Source organism: Lampetra fluviatilis, chromosome 62 (genome assembly GCF_964198595.1).
Source record: "Lampetra fluviatilis chromosome 62, kcLamFluv1.1, whole genome shotgun sequence".
Classification (NCBI taxonomy): Eukaryota; Metazoa; Chordata; class Hyperoartia; order Petromyzontiformes; family Petromyzontidae; genus Lampetra; species Lampetra fluviatilis.
The window spans coordinates 6,831,988-6,854,842 of NC_136336.1; the positions used below are offsets into that span (position 1 = coordinate 6,831,988).

The 22,855-nt window shown below is 56.8% G+C and overlaps 1 protein-coding gene across 1 annotated transcript; it reads left to right on the forward strand.

The window, feature by feature from the left end:
• The first annotated feature begins 88 nt into the window (after positions 1–88).
• LOC144951489 (ATP-dependent translocase ABCB1-like) lies at positions 89–22,032 on the forward strand. The gene is made up of 20 exons (XM_078881803.1): positions 89–228; positions 858–1,035; positions 2,396–2,509; positions 3,714–3,824; positions 4,775–4,900; positions 5,466–5,669; positions 9,282–9,452; positions 10,433–10,594; positions 11,535–11,879; positions 12,733–12,879; positions 13,394–13,498; positions 14,351–14,428; positions 14,841–14,924; positions 15,664–15,867; positions 17,378–17,478; positions 17,688–17,828; positions 18,266–18,623; positions 19,357–19,563; positions 20,377–20,523; positions 21,181–22,032. The coding sequence occupies exons 1-20, from the start codon at positions 176–178 to the stop codon at positions 21,379–21,381; spliced, it is 3,237 nt and encodes a 1,078-aa protein (XP_078737929.1). The 5' UTR covers positions 89–175; the 3' UTR covers positions 21,382–22,032.
• The last annotated feature ends 823 nt before the right edge of the window (positions 22,033–22,855 follow it).

Below are 22,855 nucleotides of genomic sequence, written 5' to 3' on the forward strand. Positions count from 1 at the left end.
AGATGCCCGCTAACAGCACTTGCCCCAGCGGGTCTGTCTGCCTCTACGGGTGACCTTTGTCTTTGTGTGTGCGCGTGTGTGTGTGTGTGTCCGCGTAAACCAGCTGCTGGGCTCGCTGACGACAGCCGAACTGACCGCGTACGCCAAGGCGGGAGCCGTGGCCGAGGAGGTCCTGATGGCCATCAGGACGGTGGTGGCCTTCGGAGGTCAGCAGAAAGCCGTCGACAGGTGAGCACACGGGCAACCCCCCCCACCACCGCCCACCACAGCCCCCCCCCCACCACTGCTTCCCCCCCCCGCCCTGCTCCCCTCCACCCACCAATGAAGACCCCCCCCCCCCCACGCTTAGATTGCTAAGGTCACGATATGCAGAGAGGTCACGATACACTGAGGAGTTGCCACCCCCCCCCCTCCATCGGCCTTCTCCTGCACGGTGTCCACTCCACAGCCCCTCCCCCCCACCCATCCTCGCTGTTGTCATCGTTGTCATTGGGAGAGATGCAAAGGAACGGTGCCACGCTCACCGCGACGCTCGCCGCCACGCTCGCCGCCACGCTCACCGCCACGCTCGCCGCCACGCTCACCGCCACGCTCGCCGCCACGCTCACCGCCACGCTCGCCGCCACGCTCACCGCGACGCTCACCGCCACGCTCGCCGCCACGCTCACCGCCACGCTCGCCGCCAGGCTCGCCGCCACGCTCACCGCCACGCTCACCAACACGCTCACCGCCACGCTCACCGCCACGCTCGCCACCACGCTCACCGCCACGCTCACCGCCACGCTCACCGCCACGCTCACCACCGCCACGCTCACCGCCTCCCGTTCGTGCGCTCGTCGTCGCCGCTGGCGCCGCAGGTACAACAAGAACCTGCACGACGCCAGCACGATGGGCATGAAGAAGGCCGTCGCCACCAACCTGTCGTTCGGACTCACGCAGTTCATCATCTTCGGCTCGTACGCCCTCGCCTTCTGGTACGGCACCAAGCTGGTGATTGAAGAGCCCGAGAACTACACCATCGGACGCGTGCTCATCGTGAGTCGCACCGCAGCACCACCGCTCCCACCACCTTGGATTGCCAAGGTCACAATGCACCGTCACAACACCTCCATCACCACCACCGCTCCCACCAGCCTTGGATTGCCAAGGTCACAATGCACCATCACAACACCTCCATCACCACCACCACCGCTCCCACCAGCCTTGGATTGCCAAGGTCACAATGCACCATCACAACACCTCCATCACCGCCACCACCGCACCACCTTGGATTGCCAAGGTCACAATGCACCGTCACAACACCTCCAACCACCACCACCACACCACCGCACCACCTTGGATTGCCAAGGTCACAATGCACCATCACAACACCTCCATCACCACCACCACCGCTCCCACCAGCCGTGGATTGCCAAGGTCACAATGCACCATCACAACACCTCCATCACCGCCACCACCGCACCACCTTGGATTGCCAAGGTCACAATGCACCATCACAACACCTCCATCACCGCCACCACCGCACCCACCTTGGATTGCCAAGGTCACAATGCACCGTCACAACACCTCCAACCACCACACCACACCACCGCACCACCTTGGATTGCCAAGGTCACAATGCACCATCACAACACCTCCATCACCACCACCACCGCTCCCACCAGCCGTGGATTGCCAAGGTCACAATGCACCATCACAACACCTCCATCACCGCCACCACCGCACCACCTTGGATTGCCAAGGTCACAATGCACCATCACAACACCTCCATCACCGCCACCACCGCACCACCTTGGATTGCCAAGGTCACAATGCACCGTCACAACACCTCCAACCACCACCACCACACCACCGCACCACCTTGGATTGCCAAGGTCACAATGCACCATCACAACACCTCCATCACCACCACCACCGCTCCCACCAGCCGTGGATTGCCAAGGTCACAATGCACCATCACAACACCTCCATCACCACCACCACCGCTCCCACCAGCCGTGGATTGCCAAGGTCACAATGCACCGTCACAACACCTCCATCCACCTCCATCCACCACCGCCACCACCGGCACCACCTTGGATTACCAAGGTCACAATGCACCATCACACAACTCCAACCACCACCGCACCACCACCTTGGATTACCAAGGTCACAATGCACCGTCACAACACCTCCATCCACCACCGCCACCACCGCACCACCACCTTGGATTGCCAAGGTCACAATGCACCATCACACCAACTCCAACCACCACCGCACCACCACCTTGGATTACCAAGGTCACAATGCACTGTCACAACACCTCCATCCACCACCGCCACCACCGCACCACCACCTTGGATTACCAAGGTCACAGGGCATACGCTGTGAATCTTTTGCCTTTTGCCTTCTGCAGGTGTTTTTCTCCGTCCTCATTGGCGCCTTCTCGCTGGGACAAGGAGCTCCTAACCTGGAGAGCTTCTCCAATGCCCGCGGTGCGGCGTTCACCATCTTCCAGATCCTAGACAAGGTGACGACGCCGCCGCCACAGATATCCGTGGCCTCTACATATACACAAAAAAACACTTGCTGTTGGGGCAAGTGCTGTTAGCGCGCGGCACCTATGAAGGCCGACACGGCACACTCGCCTACTCACTCGCCCAATCACTCGCCCAATTACTCGCCCACTCACTCACCCACTCGCAAAGACAAATATCCCCCGTGTAGCCTTAACATGCTGTTGGGGCAAGTGCTGTTAGCGAGCGGCACCTACGAAGGTCGACACGGCACACTCGCCTACTCACTCGCCCATTCAGTCGTCCACTCACTCACACCACTCGCAAAGACACAGATCCCCCGTGTAGCCTTAACATGCTGTTGGGGCAAGTGCTGTTAGCAAGCGGCACCTATTTAAGGCCGACACGGCACACGAGGGGGTGGGTGGCCAGCACCACGCCGGGCCGCCTTTGTCTCCCTCGTGGCGACGTTTACTACACACCGCGCCAGGTATATACACACACGCACAGTTCGATCCACCTGCACTTCTTCTTAACCTGAGTGGGGGGGGGGGGGTGGCGGTGTGTGAAACATGGACAGATTTATTTTGTTAGAAGGTAATTAATCGAAAACACAAATGAAGCACGGGGCATGTAAGTCGCATTGTCTTGAATGATTGTGAACCAAACAAGATGTTGCGATGCTGCAAGAAGTTAAGGTTGGAGAGAACCACTGGCCTAGACTGATGTGCGCGAACCGTCGCGCAAACTCCGGTCATCCTCGCGAGCGGCAGTAGCGGCGGCGGCTTTCAGATGCGCTTCTGTGGCCGTCTGGAACGCTCTTCCCCTTCCGATATTAGGAAGCCATTGGGAGGCTATGCACTAAAAATCATCATGATCTCGATTGCAAACTCGTTTCTTTAAAACTGCCTTCTGTGTGTGTGTTGGTTTTGGTTGTCCTTCTCCCGCACCTTCGATTAGCGCGGTTGGCGATGTAAGGTGCAAAATAAGTTCAACATAGACACATCGCGGGTCACCTGGTTCGACCAATAACAGTTCACCAGCATCGGTTTCGGGCCAGCCTGCTGCCTGCCTCTGATGATGATGATGACGATGAGGCACCGAATGTCGAAACCGGCCCAGAGCTTTTGCTATGACGATGATGACTACGATGATAGTGACGACGACTGCTGATGATGTTGATGATGCTCATGATGCTGATGATGGTTGTACGCACAGCCCCGCCCCATAGACAGCAGTTCTGATGATGGGTTCAAGCCGGAGCGGATCAAAGGCGACATCTCCTTCAGAAACATCCACTTCTCTTACCCCTCCCGGCCTGACGTACAGGTACCCCGTCGCTCACCACTCACCACCCCATCACTCATCACTCACCACCCCGTCGCTCACCACCCCATCGCTCACCACCTCCGTCACTCACCACCCTGTCACTCATCACTCACCACCCCGTCGCTCACCACTCACCACTCCATCACTCATCACTCACTACCCCGTCGCTCACCACTCACCACCCCCGTCGCTCATCACTCACCACCCCGTCGCTCACCACTCACCACTCCATCACTCATCACTCACCACCCCGTCGCTCACCACTCACCACACCCGTCGCTCATCACTCACCACCCCGTCGCTCACCACTCACCACTCCATCACTCATCACTCACCACCCCGTCGCTCACCACTCACCACCCCCGTCGCTCATCACTCACTGCCCCGTCGCTCACCACTCACCACCCCATCACTCATCACTCACCACCCCGTCGCTCACCGCCTTATCACCGTCCCTTTATCACCATCTCCACCTCGTCAAGACCACCCCATCGCTAACACTGCATCAGTGCCTCCACATCATCACCACCGTGAGATCCTCATGGGATATTGAGGGATTCTATGGGATTGTGTGGGATTGTGTGGAGTGTGTGGGATTGTGTGAGATTGTGAGGGATTGTGTGGGATTGAGAGATTTTATGGGATATTATGGGATTTTATGGGATTGTGTGATATTGTGAGGGATTGTAGGATTGAGGGATTTTATGGGATTGTGTGGGATTGCGGCTAGATTCTGTTGGATTGCGTGGGATTGTGAGTGATTGTGTGGGATTGAGGGTATCTAAGGGATTCTATGGGATTACGACTGGATTCTAATGGGATTACAAGAAGTTGTAAATCATTGTGTGAGGGATTCCATCGGAGTTGTGAGGGATTGCACGGGGATTCTGTGGGAGTGCGTGCGACGGTGAGGGGTCGTGTTCGAGTGATTGCTACCGTGGGCACCGCAGATCCTCAAGGGGCTCAACCTGGAGGTGGAGAGCGGCAAGACGATCGCCCTGGTGGGCAGCAGCGGCTGCGGCAAGAGCACCACCATCCAGTTGCTGCAGAGGTTCTACGACCCCGCCGCCGGCCAGGTGCGTGCGTGTGCACGTGTGTCGGGGAGCGGTGGCGCAGCGGTTAGCGCTGCGCTGCGCTACGAACCCGGCGACCCCGGGTTTGATTCCCGCTCGCGGCCAACACCGCCAGTGACGATTGTCTGAACTGGTCCTGGGCCCTGCCCTAGGTCGACTCGGCCTCGAATGAGTACCTGGTGCGGTGTGTAAACATCGCCACTGGAGCGACAAAGACGGCCGGGCGTGGTGCTAGCCACCCACCCCCTCGTGTGCCGTGCCGGCCTTCATAGGTGCTGCTACTCGCTGACAGCACTTGCCCCTACAGTCTGTTACAGGCTGTACAGGGGGATCTTTGTATTTTGTGTGTGCACGTGTGTCTGTGTGTGTAATGTGTGTTTAACGGTGGTTCAGCGGTTGGTCCTGTCAGCTGGTGTGGTCCTGTCAGCTGGCGCGAAGTCTCTTGTCAGCTGGTGTGGTCCTGTCCGGCACCAGCAGTGGCAGCGTTGATCGGGGCGGCCTTGCAGGGCTGCACCTCTTCCCACGTGACTCACCCCCCCCCCCCACCACCCCCCGCCACGCGGCGCAGGTGCTGGTGGACGGTCGCGACGTGCGCTCGCTGGGCGTGCGCTGGCTGCGCGAGCACATTGGCGTCGTGAGCCAGGAGCCGGTGCTCTTCGCCGCCACCATCGGCGAGAACATCCGGCACGGGCGGCAGGACGCCAGCGACGCCGACGTGGAGCGAGCGGCGCACGAGGCCAACGCCTTCGACTTCATCTCGCGCCTGCCCGAGGTGCCCCCCTCCCCCCCCTCCCCCCACCGCGTTGCGCCGCCCGTGTCACGCGTGTCAGCGGTAGGTCGGTCGGTCGGTCGCCCCGCTCGCGTGCGCCGGCCAGGCTCGCAGATCTGCTGAGCCTCCTGGGTCAGGCGCGACGAGGCGTGGTGATTCGCTCGCCGGCTTGGGGGGGGGGGGGGCTTCGTTTCTCACCACTCGCCCTCCCCCCAGCTTGTTTGGGGTGGTGGGGGGCTAGGCTAGGGAGCCCCAGAATATCGTCGCTATAATTGTACGGGCAACGGGTGAAAGTAAACGCGCAGGTGCTGAGCGAGAAACCATCATCCGGTCGGGCGAGCCGGGGGTTGTGGTGACGTCCGGCGCGGTGAATAACCGTCGGCGCTCGTTCCCAAGCGCCGTGAGCAAAGGTTCGAAGCTTTCGCGACTGCAGGAATCCATACTCTTTGGTTCTTTCGGTAAAACCACGGCGAGACATTTTGTCTCGCCGTGGTTTTCCCACCTGATGATGATGATTGCTTGTGTTGCAATCGAAACGTCGTGATTGATTTATTTTATTTTCTACCCACGTGACTTTACCGAAAGTATGGAGATCAAAGGTGTTGCGGGGATGTGTCGGTTGGACTTGTTCGAATCGCTTTGACGGCAAAAACGTTGGGTGACTTCTGTGCCAACACCACCACCACCTCCTCCTCCTCCACCTCCGATGATGATGATGGTGATGGTGGTGACATCAACTGCCACGCCTGAGAGAGGCCGCGCCAATTGCGTCACCCTCCCTCGCTCCACCGTGAACTTGCGCGCGTTCAACGCTTGGGGGTTGGGGGGGGGGTGAGAGAGCGGAGGTGCAGCGGTTAGCGCACGCGAACCCGGCAAGAGATTCCGCCCCCGTTGATTTCCCGCTCACGCGGCCAATAACCGGGTATCTGAACGGGGTCCCCCTCCACTAGGTCGGCTCCGCCTTAAATGAGTACCTGGTACGGTGTGTAGTGGATTTTTGTCCGGCTCCTTCCGTTTTTCCCCTCCACATTTAGAATCGACATGACCACGCTTTTAGAGTCATCGGCTGCTTTGGATTCCCACACGATAAGCCGCCGATTAGTCGAGCGATCCTTCGCGAGAGCCGGTCGCTGCTGAAAACGAGCTAGGCGAACAGCTCCCGTGGTCCTTACCTCGTAAAGAATAAAATACTTGACCCCCGTAGTGTTGTGTGGGCCACACGGGGTGATGCCGATGTTCCTTAGTCGTGTTTGTATCGGTTACACATCCATTGTGTTTGTGTAAGGTGAGCCGAGTGCCTCGCTTGTGACATTTGCCATGATACCCGGCACACTCACGCCAAGCAAAGACAAAGATCCCCCGTGGGGCCTTTAGCCGACTGTTGGGGCAAGTGCTGTGAGCTAGTGGCACCTATGAAGGTCGGTACGGCGCACGAGGGGGGGGCTTGGGGGGGGGGGGGGCAACACCACGCCTGGCCGCCTTTGTCTCCCCAGTGGTGATGATTAACCACACTACCGCACCAGGTACTCAGTTGTTGACCGAGGGGATGCCAACACCGCGAGTGGGAATGGAACTCGGGTGGCCGGGTTCGTAGCGCTAAACACTACCGCCACCACTCACGCCCCCCCCCCTGCCCCCACCACTGGGCCACCCACCGCCACCACCACCCCCACCACCACTGCCACAACCACTAGGCCATCAACCACCGCCCCCACCACCGCCCCAACCACCACTACCACCACAACCACTGGGCCACCCACCACCACCGCCACAACCACTGGGCCACCCACCGCCCCCACCACCACTGCCACAACCACAACCACTGGGCCACCCACCACAACCACTGGGCCACCCACCGACTCCCCCACCATCGCCCCCACCACCGCCACAACCACTGGGCCACCCACCGCCCCCACCACCGTCCCCATCACCGCCACAACCACCGGGCCACCCACCGCCCCCACCACCGTCCCGTGCTAAATTTAACCCGAGCACAGCAGCAGCAGCCAGGGGCTGCAGAACCGGTTTCTTTGAAGACAAAAAAGTAAAACCCGCGCCGCTGTCCTCGGCTGTCCCTCCTTTGAAATGCGACTCTGCCAGGTTTTGTTTAATAATAAACGGATTCTTAAAATTCTTGGCACGGATGCCCCCCCCCCATTCCTGTACATTTAATAGGGGGGGGGGTAGCAGGTTATGCCCGAGTCACTGAACCTACGTAACGCTTGACATCTTCACCAGCAGCCGTGGTCTACCTACTCCTGGATGAAGGCCACCAAGCTTCATGGGTGACGACGGCGACGATACCGGCCACTGCAGTCGGCTACGATGCGTCGCCAAGCGCTAAGCAGCTCCGCTGGGCTTTGCTCGACGAATCGTTTTTGACAGCCGGCGCGTGGCACGGCGTGTGGCACAAAAAACACTCGTCTGGGAACCAAGTCGCGTTTTTCTTATTTTATTTTTGGTACGAGCATCAAGATGCGCGGAGGGGTGGGAGGGGGGGTGCAGTTGTGATCTCGGGGCCCGATTTTATCGCTTTGAAAGAATGCAACCCGACTTGCGGACGCCGTGACGGGAACGTACCTACGATGGCGCCTCCTCGTATCGCTTACAAATGTGCAGATTTTCAAGGTCTCAAGATTCGGATCTGCCTCGTAAGAGACAATTATACCTGCGTGTGTGTGTGTGTGAGGTGTGCGCGTATGTATGTTGGCAGAGGGAGGGCGGCACAGGCGGTAAACCCACGACACCGTGACCTCCTGCCACTTCACGTGGCCTTGACGTGCACATAGCCTGGCACGAGCGCTGTGGTGACGTTACCGCCACTTAGTGACAAATGACGGGTGTTATTATATGTGTGTGTGTATGCATGTCTGGGGAGTGGTAGTGCAACGGTTAGCCCGCTGCACTATGAACCCACCAGTGGCGATTATGCTAATCGGTTCGGCGTCTCCCCTAGGTCCACTCGGCCTCAAATGAGTACCTGGGGCGGTGTCTAAACATTGCCACTAGAGAGACAAAGGTGGAAGGGCGTGGTGTTGGCCACCCACCCCCCTCATGATGTGTGCCGGCCGTCATAGGCGTGACTCGCTAACAGCACTTGCGCCAGCAGCCTCTGAAGGCTACACGGGGGATCTTTGTCTTTGTTATATATGGGGTAGCAGGGACAGCGATTTTCGTGCTGCGCTATGATCTGAAAAAGGTTGTCGATTATTATGATCGTCATTTGTATACACAAATGACGATCGCATATTGAATTATGTTCGTGTAACGCATACTTTGGTCAGCATTGAGATACAAGCCTGGTCTGGTTTTAAGAGTGGTGGCAGTCACATGGTACACAAATTTGTAGTAGTCACATGTTACAGAGGGTGGCGGCAGTCACATGGCACAGAAGGTGATGACGGTCACATGGTGGTACACAAATTTGTAGTAGTCGCATGTTACAGAGGGTGGCGGCAGTCACATGGCACAGAGGGTGATGACGGTCACATGGTGGTACACAAATTTGTAGTAGTCACATGTTACAGAGGGTGGCGGCAGTCACGTGACAGTCACACGGCACACACACGGAGGGTGGCAGCGGTAACCTGTTGAAGCCGTGTCCTGCCCTTCCAGAAATTCAACACGATGGTGGGCGAGCGCGGGGCGCAGCTGTCGGGCGGACAGAAGCAGCGCATCGCCATCGCGCGCGCCCTCGTGCGCAACCCCAAGATCCTGCTGCTGGACGAGGCCACGTCGGCGCTCGACACGGAGAGCGAGGCCGTCGTGCAGTCCGCCCTCGACAAGGTCTCGCTTCTGTCCCTCCGGGCGCCGGAAAAGCAGCGGCACCGAGTTTATCACAATCTGTGTGCGAGGCGTGCGTGCGTGAGCGCTGGGTGTGGAGAAGCAATTGGGTGGTGTCTGGGCGTGGGGGGGGTCGCCAGATGGATTCCTTTCGGAGCGACACCCTGTCGAGAGCGCACGTGGGGCGACGGCCGTGAGCAGACTCGCGTAGAGACCCGTAGACTGGCACAGAGACTCGGACTCACGCAGAGACCCGTAGACTGGCACAGAGACTCAGACTCGCGTAGAGAATCACAGACTCGCGTAGAGACTCGTAGACTGGCACAGAGACTCAGACTCGCGTAGAGAATCACAGACTCGCGTAGAGACTCGTAGACTGGCACAGAGACTCGGACTCACGCAGAGACCCGTAGACCGGCACAGAGACTCGGACTCGCGTAGAGAATCACAGACTCGCGCAGAGACCCGTAGACCGGCACAGAGACTCAGACTCGCGTAGAGAATCGGACTCGCGTAGAGACCCGTAGACTGGCACAGAGACTCGGACTCACGCAGAGACCCGTAGACCGGCACAGAGACTCGGACTCGCGTAGAGAATCACAGACTCGCGCAGAGACCCGTAGACTGGCACAGAGACTCAGACTCGTGTAGAGAATCACAGACTCACGTAGAGACCCGTAGACCGGCACAGAGACTCGGACTCGCGTAGAGACCCGTAGACCAGCACAGAGACTCGGACTCGCATAGAGAATCACAGACTCGCGTAGAGGGTCGCAGACTCGCACGGACTTGCGTCGAGACCCATAGACTCCCACAGAGACCCATAGACCGGCATCGATCGGCAATCGAGCGGCACACTTGACATCACCATGCGAGTGGTGGGTCGCTCTCCACCGCCGTCACGATTTGACTCTCACGGGAGGGAGTCACTACCTCCTCCTCCGCTCGACATTTTCCTTCTCCGCTGCCATCGTCGCTTGCAGGCTCGCCAAGGCCGCACGACGATCGTCATCGCCCACCGGCTGTCGACGATCCGCACTGCCGACGTCATCGCCGGCTTCAACAACGGCGTCGTGGTGGAGCAGGGCTCGCACGCCGAGCTCATGGAGCGCCGCGGCATCTACCACCTCCTCGTCACCCAGCAGGTGCACCCCCACCCGCCGCACGGAGCGCCGACCGCATGACCGCATGCAGCAGTAGCCGCCCTGTCGCCGCTAAGTGGCGGTGACGTCACCACGGCGCCTGTGCCAGGCTAGGTGCACTCCGAGGCCACGTGAAGTGTCGAACGGCCGCTGGCAGGTCACGGGGCAGAACCAGCACACACACGCACAAACACATGCACACACACACACAAGCACACACGGGACAGACCCCAGGTGCCACGGCTCGACTGAGATAACTGGCAGATGCAGCAGCTGTGCCCCCTACTGTGCAAACTTAACAATGCCGCATGCAAAGACTAAATACAAAGATCCCCCATGTAGCTTTTAAGACTGTTGGGGCAAGTGCTGTTAGCGATTAACACCACGCCCGGCCGCCTTTGTCTCTGTCGTGGCGATGTTTACACACCACACCAGGTACTCGTTTGAGGCTGAGTCGACCTAGGAGAGGCCCAGCACCGGTTCAGATAATCGTCACTCTCGCATGCATGCACGCACACACACGCACACGGTCACATGTGCGGACTCGAGATGCCACACCAGTTCACCGTGCTGCTTGTGGAGCCTCCCAGATAATCGATTGCAATTTTTAACGTTCTACAAATCATTGGGGCAGCTGGATGTGGGTACAGCTTTTTGACGCAAGCAGCTCGCAAATCAAACGGCACGCGAGTTCACATCCCGGTCGTGGGGGCCGACTCGGCTCATAGTCATCATCGTCGTCATCATCGTCGTCGCACCTCCGCATGAGCGCGGTTGGCTCCGTACGGTGCGAAATAAGTTCAACAGACGTGCGTAACTTAACGGTATTCTCATTTGACCATCGGCTCCCTCCGGAGTCGACGGTCAAACGAGTGGTGCCGCTGCGTGGCGAAGCCGTGGGCCGGAGTTGCTTTAACCGCGATGTTTTCCGTCCTCCGGCCAGACGCTGGGACAGGATCCTGACGAGGAGGGCGCCGCGGATTTAGAAAACTTGGACGACGACGAGAACAATGATGATGCGGTGGAGGACGAGGAGGAGGACATCGTGTTGGAGGACGACGATGAGGTGGTGGCTCCCGGCTCGCTCCACCCCGGGCAGGACTCGAACCACGGCGCGTTGGGCGATGCTGCGTCGCTGGCGGGGGCGTTGTCCCGTGATGGCGCCAGCTCTCGACGGTCGCAGAGGACGGCGAAGATGAGCCGGGCGGAGAAGAGGCGGAGGAAGAAGAAGAGGAAGGGGGAGCAGGGAGAGAAAGCCAAGAGCCAGAAGGAGCTGGAGAAGGAGGAGGTTTGGACTCTTTATTTTATTGTATTTCCCCTCTTCTTGGTTCTTTCGGTAAAGTCACGTAGAAGGGAAATAATAAAATAATGAAAATAAAAGATAATAAAAAAATTCTCACGACGTTTCGGCCACAACGCAAGCAGCCGTCCTCAGGTGAAGAACAGGTCTGTCGGGGAGACAGCGTCTGACCTGTTCTTCACCTGAGGACGGCTGCTTGCGTTGTGGCCGAAACGTTGTGAGAATAATTTTATTATGTTTTATTTTTATTATTTTATTATTTCCCTTTTACGTGACTTTACCGAAAGAACCAAGAAGATGAATCCCTGCAGTCACGAAAGCTTTAAATCGAAATTTATTTCCCCTACCGAGTGAAATGCCCCCACGGCAACGGGATGTCGCTGTCCCCGCCCCCGAGCGACCGCTGGTTAGGCGCTCGCTAACCTTCATAGCTGCTACTCACCGACATCACTCGCCCCAACTGCTCTGCAATGGCTACACACGGGAATCTGCGTGGTGTAGCAGTAGAGTAGTGGTTAGCGCCACACTACAAACCCCGGCGACCAGAGTTCGATTCTCGCTCACGGCCGACACCCGGTGACGATTATCTAAACCGGTCCTGGGCCCTTCCCTAGGTCAACTCGGCTTCAAATGAGTACCTGGTGCAGTGTGTAAAACATCAGCACTGGGGGAGACAAAGGCGACCGGGCGTGGTGCTGGCCACCCACCCCCTCCCTCGTGTGCCGTGCCGGCCTTCATAGGCGCTGCTCGCTAACGGCACTTGCCCCTACAGTCCGTTACAGGCTACACGGGGGAATCTGCGTGTTCATGTGTGTCTTTGTTCGTGTGTGCGCGTGTGTAGGAGGCGGAGCTTCCAGCGGTGAAGTACTCCCAGATCTTGGCGCTGAACCGCCCGGAATGGCACTTCCTGGTGATCGGCGTCGTGGCGGCGATTGTGAGCGGCGGGGTGCAGCCGGCGTTCGCCGTCTTTTTTGCCAAAATCATCGGGGTGAGAGAGAACAAGAGAGACACTTGGCCACCTCTTTGCGTGCAGCAGTTTTTTTACACGTTTTAAACCCCCCCCCCCTTGCACATGTGGGGTTTTCTCCCCTTGCCCACGTGTTTAACGAGCTGTGTGTGGAGAGGCTTGCCACACTGGTGGACACGGTAGAGGCGCGGTGGTGGTGGTAAGGGGGACCAGTGGTGGAGCGACTGGCTACGCTACGAAGTTCGATTTCCCGCTCGCGGCCAACACCCGGCGACGATTATCTCAAACCGGTCTTGGGCCTCCCCCCCCCTAGGTCGACTCGGCCTCAAATGAGTACCTGGTGTGGTGTGTAAAAAGTAAAATAACACAATGCCACCGGGGAGACAAAGGCGGCCGGGCACGGCGGTGTTGACCACCCCACCACCCTCGTGTGACGTGCCGGCCTTAGTGAGCTCCGCTTGCAGTAACAGCAGCTTGCCCCAGCAGTCCGTTTGGGCTAAACGGGGGGAACCTTTGTCCGTGTCCCATCACCCAGGTGTTTAACGAACCAGACGCCCAGGTGAAGAGCACCAAGACGATCACCTACTCGCTCATCTTCCTACTCCTGGGCGCCATCAGCTTCGTCTCCTACTTCCTGCAGGTGAGCCCCGCCCCCCCCCACCGCCCACCCCCCCACCGCCCACCCCCCCACCGCCCACCCCCCCCGGGCACCTTGGCAGGCTGACCCACAGATCCCGCGTCGCGCCCGCTCAGCAGCGGTCGTCCCTAAGGGGACGTCCATAAATGACGTCACGCACCTGGGGGGGGGGGGGGGTCAGACATTTGTGACGAAGGGGGGGGGGGGGGGTTTGAGATATGTGACGTCACATCAAAATGCGCAACTTTAAATATAGACAGACCAACACGTTCTACTTAATTAAATAGCCTTTGTAATAAATGTTTTCCTACATCAGAGTGCAGCGCCACATTAAATACGCACTGCAATGACAATAGTTAAGCGATTTGAAGCATGTTTTTTTTATTTTTTTGGGGGGGGGGGGCAGAGCTTTGTCATATTTGAGGGGGGGGGGGGTCAAAAATCGTCCAAAATCGCGTGACGTCATTTATGGACGACCCCAAATGGATATTTCTCGACCCCCCCCCCACTAATTGGCGTTTTGTTTACGTCACGAACTTTACTGGCTGTGTCGGGTGGTGGAGGGTCACGACGCAATTCTACTTACGCGATCAACCCAAAAAACCTTTGCGATGATTAATATTGGTCGTGCAAAGCCCCCTGCGTGTTAAACGGAGGAGTCTCTGTACGGGGGGGGGGGGGGGGGTTATCTTTGTTTTCTTTGGGACTGGTGGTGAAGTGGGTGGTGCTAGTGTCAAAGTGGGTGTGGCCGACTGGCTGAGAGGGAGGGGCCTCCAACTCCACGTGCGTTGTCCCTGTAGAGCCCCTGAGAGGCGTCAACATGAGCGTGTCTCGTGTGTCTCTCGGCTTTCCCAGGGCGTCATGTTCGGCAAGGCCGGCGAGATTCTCACCATGCGAGTGCGCGGCCGCCTTTTCAAGGCCATACTGCGACAGGTGCGTGTAGTCGTCGTCGTCATCGGCAGCGTCGTTGTCATGGTTATCATCATCATGGTCGTCGTCATTATCATGGTTGTCATCATCGTTCTCATCGTTGTCGTCATCGTTGTCGTCATCATCATCAGCGTCGTTGTCATGGTCGTCATCTCATGGTTGTTGTCGTCATCATCATCGTCATGGTTGTCATCATCGTCCTCATCATTGTCATCATCATGGTTGTCATCATCATCATCGTCATGGTTGTCATCATCATCATCGTTTTTGTCATGGTTATCATCATCATCGTCATGGTTGTCATCGTGGTAATCGTTTGAGCTCGTCGACAGCACTTGCCCCAGCAGCTTCTGGAGGCTACACGGAGGGGGGGGGGGGAGTGTGGCAGGTTTCTTTACCTTTGCTCCGCGTGCAGGACATCTCCTGGTTCGACGACCACAAGAACGCCGTGGGGGTGCTGACCACACGCCTGGCGACGGATGCCTCGCAAATCAAGGGGGTGAGTGGCGCATTGTGGCTGACCACGGCCTTACAACGCACGCGTCTTAGTCTGGACGCAGGGCCGCTCAGCGGGCGATGTTCTCGTGGCGACAATGCCAAGCAGCGCCGTTATAATGCGGTTAAGTTGCGGTTATATCGCGGTTAATGATGCTGCGGTTTCGTGTGTGGTGTGTGCCCGTTTGAATGTAGCTGTGGTAGCAGGCATAATGTGGTTTGTACGATTTATATAACGTGTCCCGGTGCAGGGATAACGAGAATATAATACCGTTATAACAGTCGATGGTTGCGGTCCATACCAGTTGACGTGGTTATTACAGGGTTGTAGCTTTGTAATTTATAACACCGTTAAAAGGTGTAGTTATTACATTTATAACATAGTTGATGCCATTATTACAGGGTTCTAACGCAGTTAATGACCTAGTTATTACAGGGTTATAACTCATTTGGCTCGTTTATTAGAGTTATAACACAGTCGATGACGTAGTTACAGGGTTCTAACACAGTTGATGACCTAGTTATTACAGGGTTATAACGCATTTATTAGAATTATAAAACACAGTTGACGACCTAGTTTTTACAGGGTTAGAACGCATTTGGCTCTTTTTATTAGAGTTATAACACAATCGACGACGTAGCTACAGGGTTCTAACGCATTTGGCTCGTTAATTAGTTATAACACAATCGACGACGTAGCTACAGGGTTCTAACGCAGTTGCCAACGCGTTTTTGTGGTGCAGGCTACGGGGGCTCGCCTGGGCCTGTCTGCGCAGACGCTCGCCAGCCTGGCGACGGGGGTCATCATCGCGTTCGTCTTCGGCTGGCAGCTGTGCCTGCTCATCCTCGCACTCATGCCCATCATCGCCATCTCCACCGTCATCCGCTTCCGTGCTGTGGGCGGCCACGCCAACAAGGATCACACGGCGCTGGAGAATTCCGGCAGGGTGAGGAGGGTCAAAGCGGTGGCTGTGGCAGCAGCCCACTCCATCCCACACCCACCCCCTAATGTGACATGTAAACATAGGGTCAGGTCAATAATAATAACATTGTGATAGGTTTTTACCCTTTAAACTGGTACAAAAACTGACACCTTTATACAAGGCATCATGTTTGCAATAACCACAACACAAGCAGTCAAATTGCAAACAAAAAGAAACAACTCTGATAATGATATGCACGGTCCTTGAAGTTGATTGGTCCACACCCGAGACAGCTTTTCTTAGAGCCTAGTCTCACATGGTGTTGGACCAGATGACGCCAAAAGGCGTACAACTCAAAAACAGTGCACTATCAGAGTATTGAGAGCTCGGGGTAAGCATTTACTGTAACATGATGCCTTGTATAAAGGTGTCAGTTTTTGTACCAGTTTAAAGGGTAAAAACCTATCACTATATTTTGCCACTGCTAAAGGAGGTCTCAGTGTAATAATAACATTGTACGTGAGCAGAACCAACACAGGCCGGCATGGCACACGAGGAGATGGGTGGGCCAGTGCCGCACGCCGGGCACTGTTGTTGAATCCCAAGTGCCGATGTTCCCACATTGCACCCAGGTACTCGTTCAATGCCGAGTGAACCTAGGCGAGGGCCCAGGATTGGTCCAAATAATCTCCAACGCTATTGGTCGAGCGGGAGTCGAATGCGAGTCGCCAGGTGGTCTGTAGCGCAGTTGCCCTAAGCGTTGCGCCACCGCTCCCCACTACCACCCTCTGCCATCATCGCCACCACCACCACAAGATGAGTGGCCAACGCTTGCACCCGCATGCCAGAGGTTGCAAACGGGTTTTGATTCCTTACCCGGCCGCACCAGGGTCGCAAACGGGTACCCGTACCCAGCCGTACCCGTACCCTACCCGTACCCGGCCGGGTACGGGTATCGGGTACCTGATTGCGACTTCTGGGATGAAGCCATGTTGCAGGCGCGGGTGGGTTGATTCTAGCAACTTGAATTGTGAGAAGAGACAAGACGTTGGGAAATGAGTGACAAACAGTTACTCACCAGTGACTCACGGCGTACCAGTACCCGGCCACACCAGGGTCGCAAACGGGTACCTGGTACCCGGCCGGGTACGGGTAGCCGGGTATCGGGTACCCGGTTGCGACATGCCCATTGTCTCCCAAGTGCCGATGCTTTACACACTGCACCAGCTTCTCATTTGGCACTCCGAACTCATCCACCGGAATCCTTGATCGCGGAAATTATCACAGCGGGTGATAATTATTGGAGCCTCTCCTGGGCCCTCCCCTAGGTTGGCTCGGCCTCAAATTACGACCTGGTGCCGTGTGTAAACATCGGCACGAGGGAGACGGTGAGGGGTGTGGGTTCTGGCCACCCGCTCCCCTCGTGCGCTGCGCCAACCTTCGTTGCGTGCTACTCGCTGGCAATACTTACCCCAAAAGTCTGTTAAGGCTACATGGGGGATCTTTGTGTTTGTTTTGCGTGTGCGTCATCCAGATCAGCACAGAGGCAGTGGAGAACATCCGTACGGTGGTGGGCCTGTGCCGGGAGGATGCCTTCTTCCAGAGCTTTGCGGACAGCTTGGAGGATGTGCACAAGTAATTAACCACAACAACAAAACCAGTGTCCAGCCACCACCTCTACCCACAGTCACAACCATGAACACGAGCAGAACCACCACCGTCAGCCCCATCCTCGCAATCACTACCGTCACCTCCAATGACCACCACCAATGCAATGACCGTTAATCATCAGGTCACCACCACTGTTGATGTCGTCTTCACCGCTGCTGCTCCCCCCTCCCCAGGCAGAGCATGCGCCAGGCCCCGCTCTCCGGCCTCACGTACGGCATCTCCCAGATGATGCTCTACATCATCTACGCCGTCACCTTCCGCTTCGGCGCCTGGCTTGTCGCCCACCAGTACATGACGTTCGAGAACGTCTTCCTGTGAGTTCAACTCCCACTCATCCCGCGGTCTTCCTATGAGTTCAACTCCCCCCCTCCACTGGCGACTTGCCTCAGCCGCTTGCGCACTGCCACCAGCCAGCGCTGGAGACGATTACCCGAACCGGTCCTGGGCCTCCCCTAGGTTGACTCGAGGCAGTACCTGGTGCGGGAGACAAAGGCGGTCAGGCATGGTGCCGTTGGCCACCCACCACCCCCTTGTGCGTCTTGCCGGGCTTCATCATAATTATAGGTTGCCGCTACTCGTTAAAAGCACCCCCATGAGGTTGCACACAAGACTTTCACTCAAACATCTCCCTCTTAACTCCCACCCCCCACCATCATACCACACATCCATCTCCCTCTTCTCCTACTAGGACCGCCACTTCAACCTCCACCACAACCACCAAACAACCTTCCTCTTCCCCCCCCCCCCCCAGGGTCTTCTCGGCCATCGTCTTCTCGGCGATGTCGGTGGGCCAAACGAGCTCCTTCGCGCCCGACTTCGCCAAGGCTCAGATGTCTGCGCGGCGAGTGTTTGCGCTGCTGGCGCAGGTGCCCTCCATCGACAGCTACAGCGAGGCCGGCGCCGCCCCGCCGGGGGGCGCCCGCGGGCGCGTCGAGTTCCGCGACGTGCGCTTCCGCTACCCGACGCGTCCCGGCGTGCCCGTCCTGCAGGGCCTCAGCATCGCCGTGGAGCCCGGCCAGACGCTGGCGCTCGTCGGCAGCAGCGGCTGCGGCAAGAGCACCTCGGTGCAGCTCCTCGAGCGCTTCTACGACCCCGCCGACGGCGTTGTGGTGAGTGGTGGTGGGGGGGGGGGGGGGTGCGAGGGGGGAGCAGAGATTGAGGCGAGGGATGGGGAGGAGGGTTAAGATGGAGGTTAGGGGCGAGCGAGTTATGGAGCTACACGGCAGAGGTCGCAAACGGGTTTTGATTCCTTACCCGTACCCGGCCGCACCAGGGTCGCAAACGGCTACCCGTACCCGGCCGGGTACGGGTAGCCGGGTATCGGGCAGGGTACGGGTATCGGGTACCCGGTTGCGACCTCTGGTACACGGGGTGTGATGTTTAAGGGTTAGCAAGAGTCACGGGCGGAGGGGATGGAGGAGGGCGAGGTTAGAGCAAGGGTGGTTAGAAGGATTACGGTTACGGACGGTGCGAGTGGGGGGGATAGAGGGGAGACCGATTGTTATGATGCTGCTGCTGATTTTGAATGCTGAACTTCTTTGGCACTGTACGTAGCCAACCATGCATTAAAAAGAAAATCAGACGTTGTCACAACCTTGTAAATGGGATCCTGTTTCAAAGGGAGGGGCACACAGAAGCCACCTGGCCACAGATAACAGCTCAACGAAGTGGCTTTAAAATCACGTGGAAACTCATAGCAGCCAAATACTCTTTTAGAATTGCCATGCATTGTATAAAGGGGGCGGGGGGTTGGGAGGGACTTTGAACCCCCAAACCCTTACCACACATCCTTGTCTGCACACCGACCCTATCCCCCCCCCGACCCCGACCCCCTTCGTGCAGCTGCTGGACGGTGAGGAGCTGCGCACTCTGAGGATCAGCTGGCTGCGACAGCAGATGGGTATCGTGTCGCAGGAGCCCATCCTCTTCGACTGCAGCATCGGCGAAAACATCGCCTACGGGGACAACGAGCGCAGCGTGAGCCACGCCGAGATGCTGGCGGCTGCCCAGGCCGCCAACATCCACAACTTCATCGAGGAGCTGCCCGACGTAAGCCTTCGCGCCACGGCCGCATCGCAGGGCCCACCGCTAAAACCTCCCCGCTAAAGGCCACCGAATCTAATCACGAGGGTGGCCCAAACCAACGCAGCAAGGCCCCCCCCCCAAATATCACATCAGGTCCACAGGAGCCACCGCAGAAACTTTCAATGTCGTTATTATTATTATTATACAACGCCTTGCCTCTCTAGGGGTTGTTACGGGGAGAAAGGCGGACAGAAACACAAGGGTGTCTGCACCCACACACACGGGTGTCTACATCCACGTCCGCATCGGTTAACCCTGGGGGGGGCCATGGGGGCGCTGTGATCCCCCATAGCCCCACCCCTCGGAGAGGATTCCTATAAAAGGCGGGGAAGCCAGAGGGCTCGGGGCCAGGGTGTGAGAAGCTTACCAGGGAAGACTGAAGACCGGCAGAACAGGCCCTGGAACTCTCCTGGCTCGCTGTCCTTGTCCGGGCCGAGCAGGGCAAGCCAGTGGCGCAGCCCCAAGAGCTCCAGGACCGCTGCTCTTGTAAGAGCACGGCCTGGTTAGCTGGGTGCCGGGATCCGTGCTTGACCAGGGCCGGATCAGAGCCTCCCCTAGCACTCGTAGCGGAGGACTGGGAATAGGACAGTCAGGGAATAGTGCTAGGGGTGTTTCCCATTGAGCACGGGTGAAGGGGCCGTTACCCCTTCAAGTATTGTTATCGCCTTTTGGTTAAATAAAAGAGTGTGCCTCAACTACGTCGCCTGTCTCCCTGAGAACTCACTACACCTCCAAATGGAAGTTGTTCTAACTCTGCAACTCTGTCTAAACCTGCAGAAATACAACACGCGCGTCGGCGACAAGGGGGCGCAGCTGTCGGGCGGACAGAAGCAGCGCATCGCCATCGCGCGTGCCCTCGTGCGCAACCCCAAGATCCTGCTGCTGGACGAGGCCACGTCGGCGCTCGACACGGAGAGCGAGAAGGTGAGGGTCCCGCCGAATTCGTCACACACGTTTAAAAAAAAAAAATCGCGCAAATGGTAACACTCGTGGCTCACAGCCAGACGTGCCTGGGTTCGATTCCCAACCCTCGGGCGCCTTTTTCTGCGCGAAGGTTGTTTGTTCTCAGTGTTTACATTCTTATGGTGGTGGCGAAGGGATAAGCACAGTTGACGTCCCCCCACAAAGTGGTACCAATTTTAAATCGACCTGGAGAGAGATGGGTCATGTCAACCCCAAAACCAGGACTCGATCTCACAACGCTTCCACTTGCGAACCAACTTGCCCCACCACCGACCCACCTGTCCATGGTAGCGAGATGTTAACGACCTCACCTGATATACAGGAAGTTGGTGGGTTTGATCTAGACCCCGACGCCTGTATGTTTGGAGTTTGCATGTTCTCCCCATGGTTGCGTGGATTTTTATTCAGTTTTTTCCCCTCCTCCACAGTTTAGAAGCGTGCCTTTTGAGCATTTGGCTGTTCCACCTAAGCCACTTCGTTGACCTGTCATTTGTGGCCACGTCGCTTCTGGAAAAAGAGCTGTACAGCTCGGTGGTCCTAAATTGGTAAAGAGTTCAGCTGAGTCCGTTAAAGCAAAATATGTTTAACTCTAATGCGTCTCTCGTTGTTGCCCAACAGATCGTACAGCAGGCCCTGGACCGGGCCCGCGAAGGCCGGACCTGCATCGTCATCGCCCACCGCCTCTCCACCATCCAAAACGCCGACATCATAGCCGTCATCCAGCAGGGCCGTGTCGTCGAGATTGGCACGCATACCGAGCTTTTGGCGCGGCAGGGCGCCTACCATTCTCTCGTCAACGCCCAGGTCAACCACCACTAGCACTCCATCCTCTGCGATGGAGGCGTATTCATCAATTTGACCTGCCCAACTGGTAATTCTTCCAGAATTGGTGCGATTTCTGGAGGTGGGTTAAAACCGGGGTCAAGGTCAGCTTATTTTTAGGTGGGGATGGGGGACCATTGCAGGTGGCAGTACAGCAATGGATTCGTGACTACATCTGTGCGGAGTTTATGGTTGTCCCCTTGAATGCATGGTGGGTTTGGTCCAGCTTAATCCCAATTAATGCCAAACTCTCGGTAAAAAAATATGGGACTGGCCAGACATCCCAATGCAGGACCCTCCTGAAAAATAGTCTTGAGGATTATTAATGGCATTACTTTGAGAAGTAGGATAAGGTTGCATTAAACCTTTTAAAAAGGGATTTACACCCCATCCCTGACGGAGGCACGCAAAACAGCCTGCACTAGGCCAGGCCCGTTTGGGCCTAGTAAAGGCTTGTACACACATGGACATGTATATTATGCACACACTTATATGAACCTGTATATATGCACAACACGCTTTACACACACACACACTTCGGGCTGTAAATAACCTTAACGCCACCTGAACTGGGGGAGTTTCCCCAGGTTCGTCCTCTTTTTGGAGGCGGTGGTAGCTGCTGCTCTGGAATTTTTGCAAGTTGGGGGGGCGGGCGGGCGGGCGGGCGGGCCACTGGGAAACAGATCCCATTGGTTACCCCCCCACCCCACCTCCCGGTCGACACAGATAACTCTGCTGCACATGCAGTCTACAAGCATATTGCTGCTCTTAAAAAGATTAGTCATTTGGCTTGCTGCACACGCACACTTCCCCCCCCCCACCCCACCGCCGCTCAATTGCACAACCCCTACCACAACCCAAACCAGCCCAACACCCCCCTTGGCCACAGGATTGGGGCCGAAACAGAAAATGGCGGGGCCTAAAAAGGAAAGGCACAGAGACAAAATAGGGAAGGAACAGGGCCAAATCTAGGGGTGGAGCGTATACAGAGGCAAGAGGTGAGGGCCTAAAGAGTCAAGGGCAAGGCCTATGGAGGTTGAACTTCCCTGGGTCGATTTTAAGGGAATAATAAACACCTGAGGACGGCTGTTTGCGTTGTTCGCAACGTCGTGAGAATTATTTTATTATGTTTTATTTTTATTATTTTATTATTTCCAGTCTACGTGACTTCACCGAAAGAACCAAGAAGATGAATCCCTGCAGTCACGAAAGCTTGAAATCGATAAAAAAAATCCTTTTAAAAAGTAATTTTTTTTAAACAACGGTTTTATTAACAACTTCGTTTAACTCGCGGTTGAGAAGTACGTCAAATGGCGCCTGAGACACGTGGCGCCTGCGTTTTGTGCGAGCCGATTCCACAGTTTAGGGACCGCGGCGTTTTTGACCTATACAAATATATAGAAATAATAAGGCGTCCATACAAAATGTTAATTGCTTTAAAGTAGCGATTTAATCGATGCCGATTTTGATA

What these genes read in the sequence shown, in the direction of transcription:
- LOC144951489 (XM_078881803.1), top strand. Translation starts at nt 176, where the DNA reads ATGGCCATCAGGACGGTGGTGGCCTTCGGAGGTCAGCAGAAAGCCGTC. An exon ending in CCATCGGACGCGTGCTCATC is followed by an intron (nt 1,036 to 2,395) that starts GTGAGTCGCACC and finishes TGCCTTCTGCAG; the next exon opens with GTGTTTTTCTCCGTCCTCAT. An exon ending in TCTTCCAGATCCTAGACAAG is followed by an intron (nt 2,510 to 3,713) that starts GTGACGACGCCG and finishes TTGTACGCACAG; the next exon opens with CCCCGCCCCATAGACAGCAG.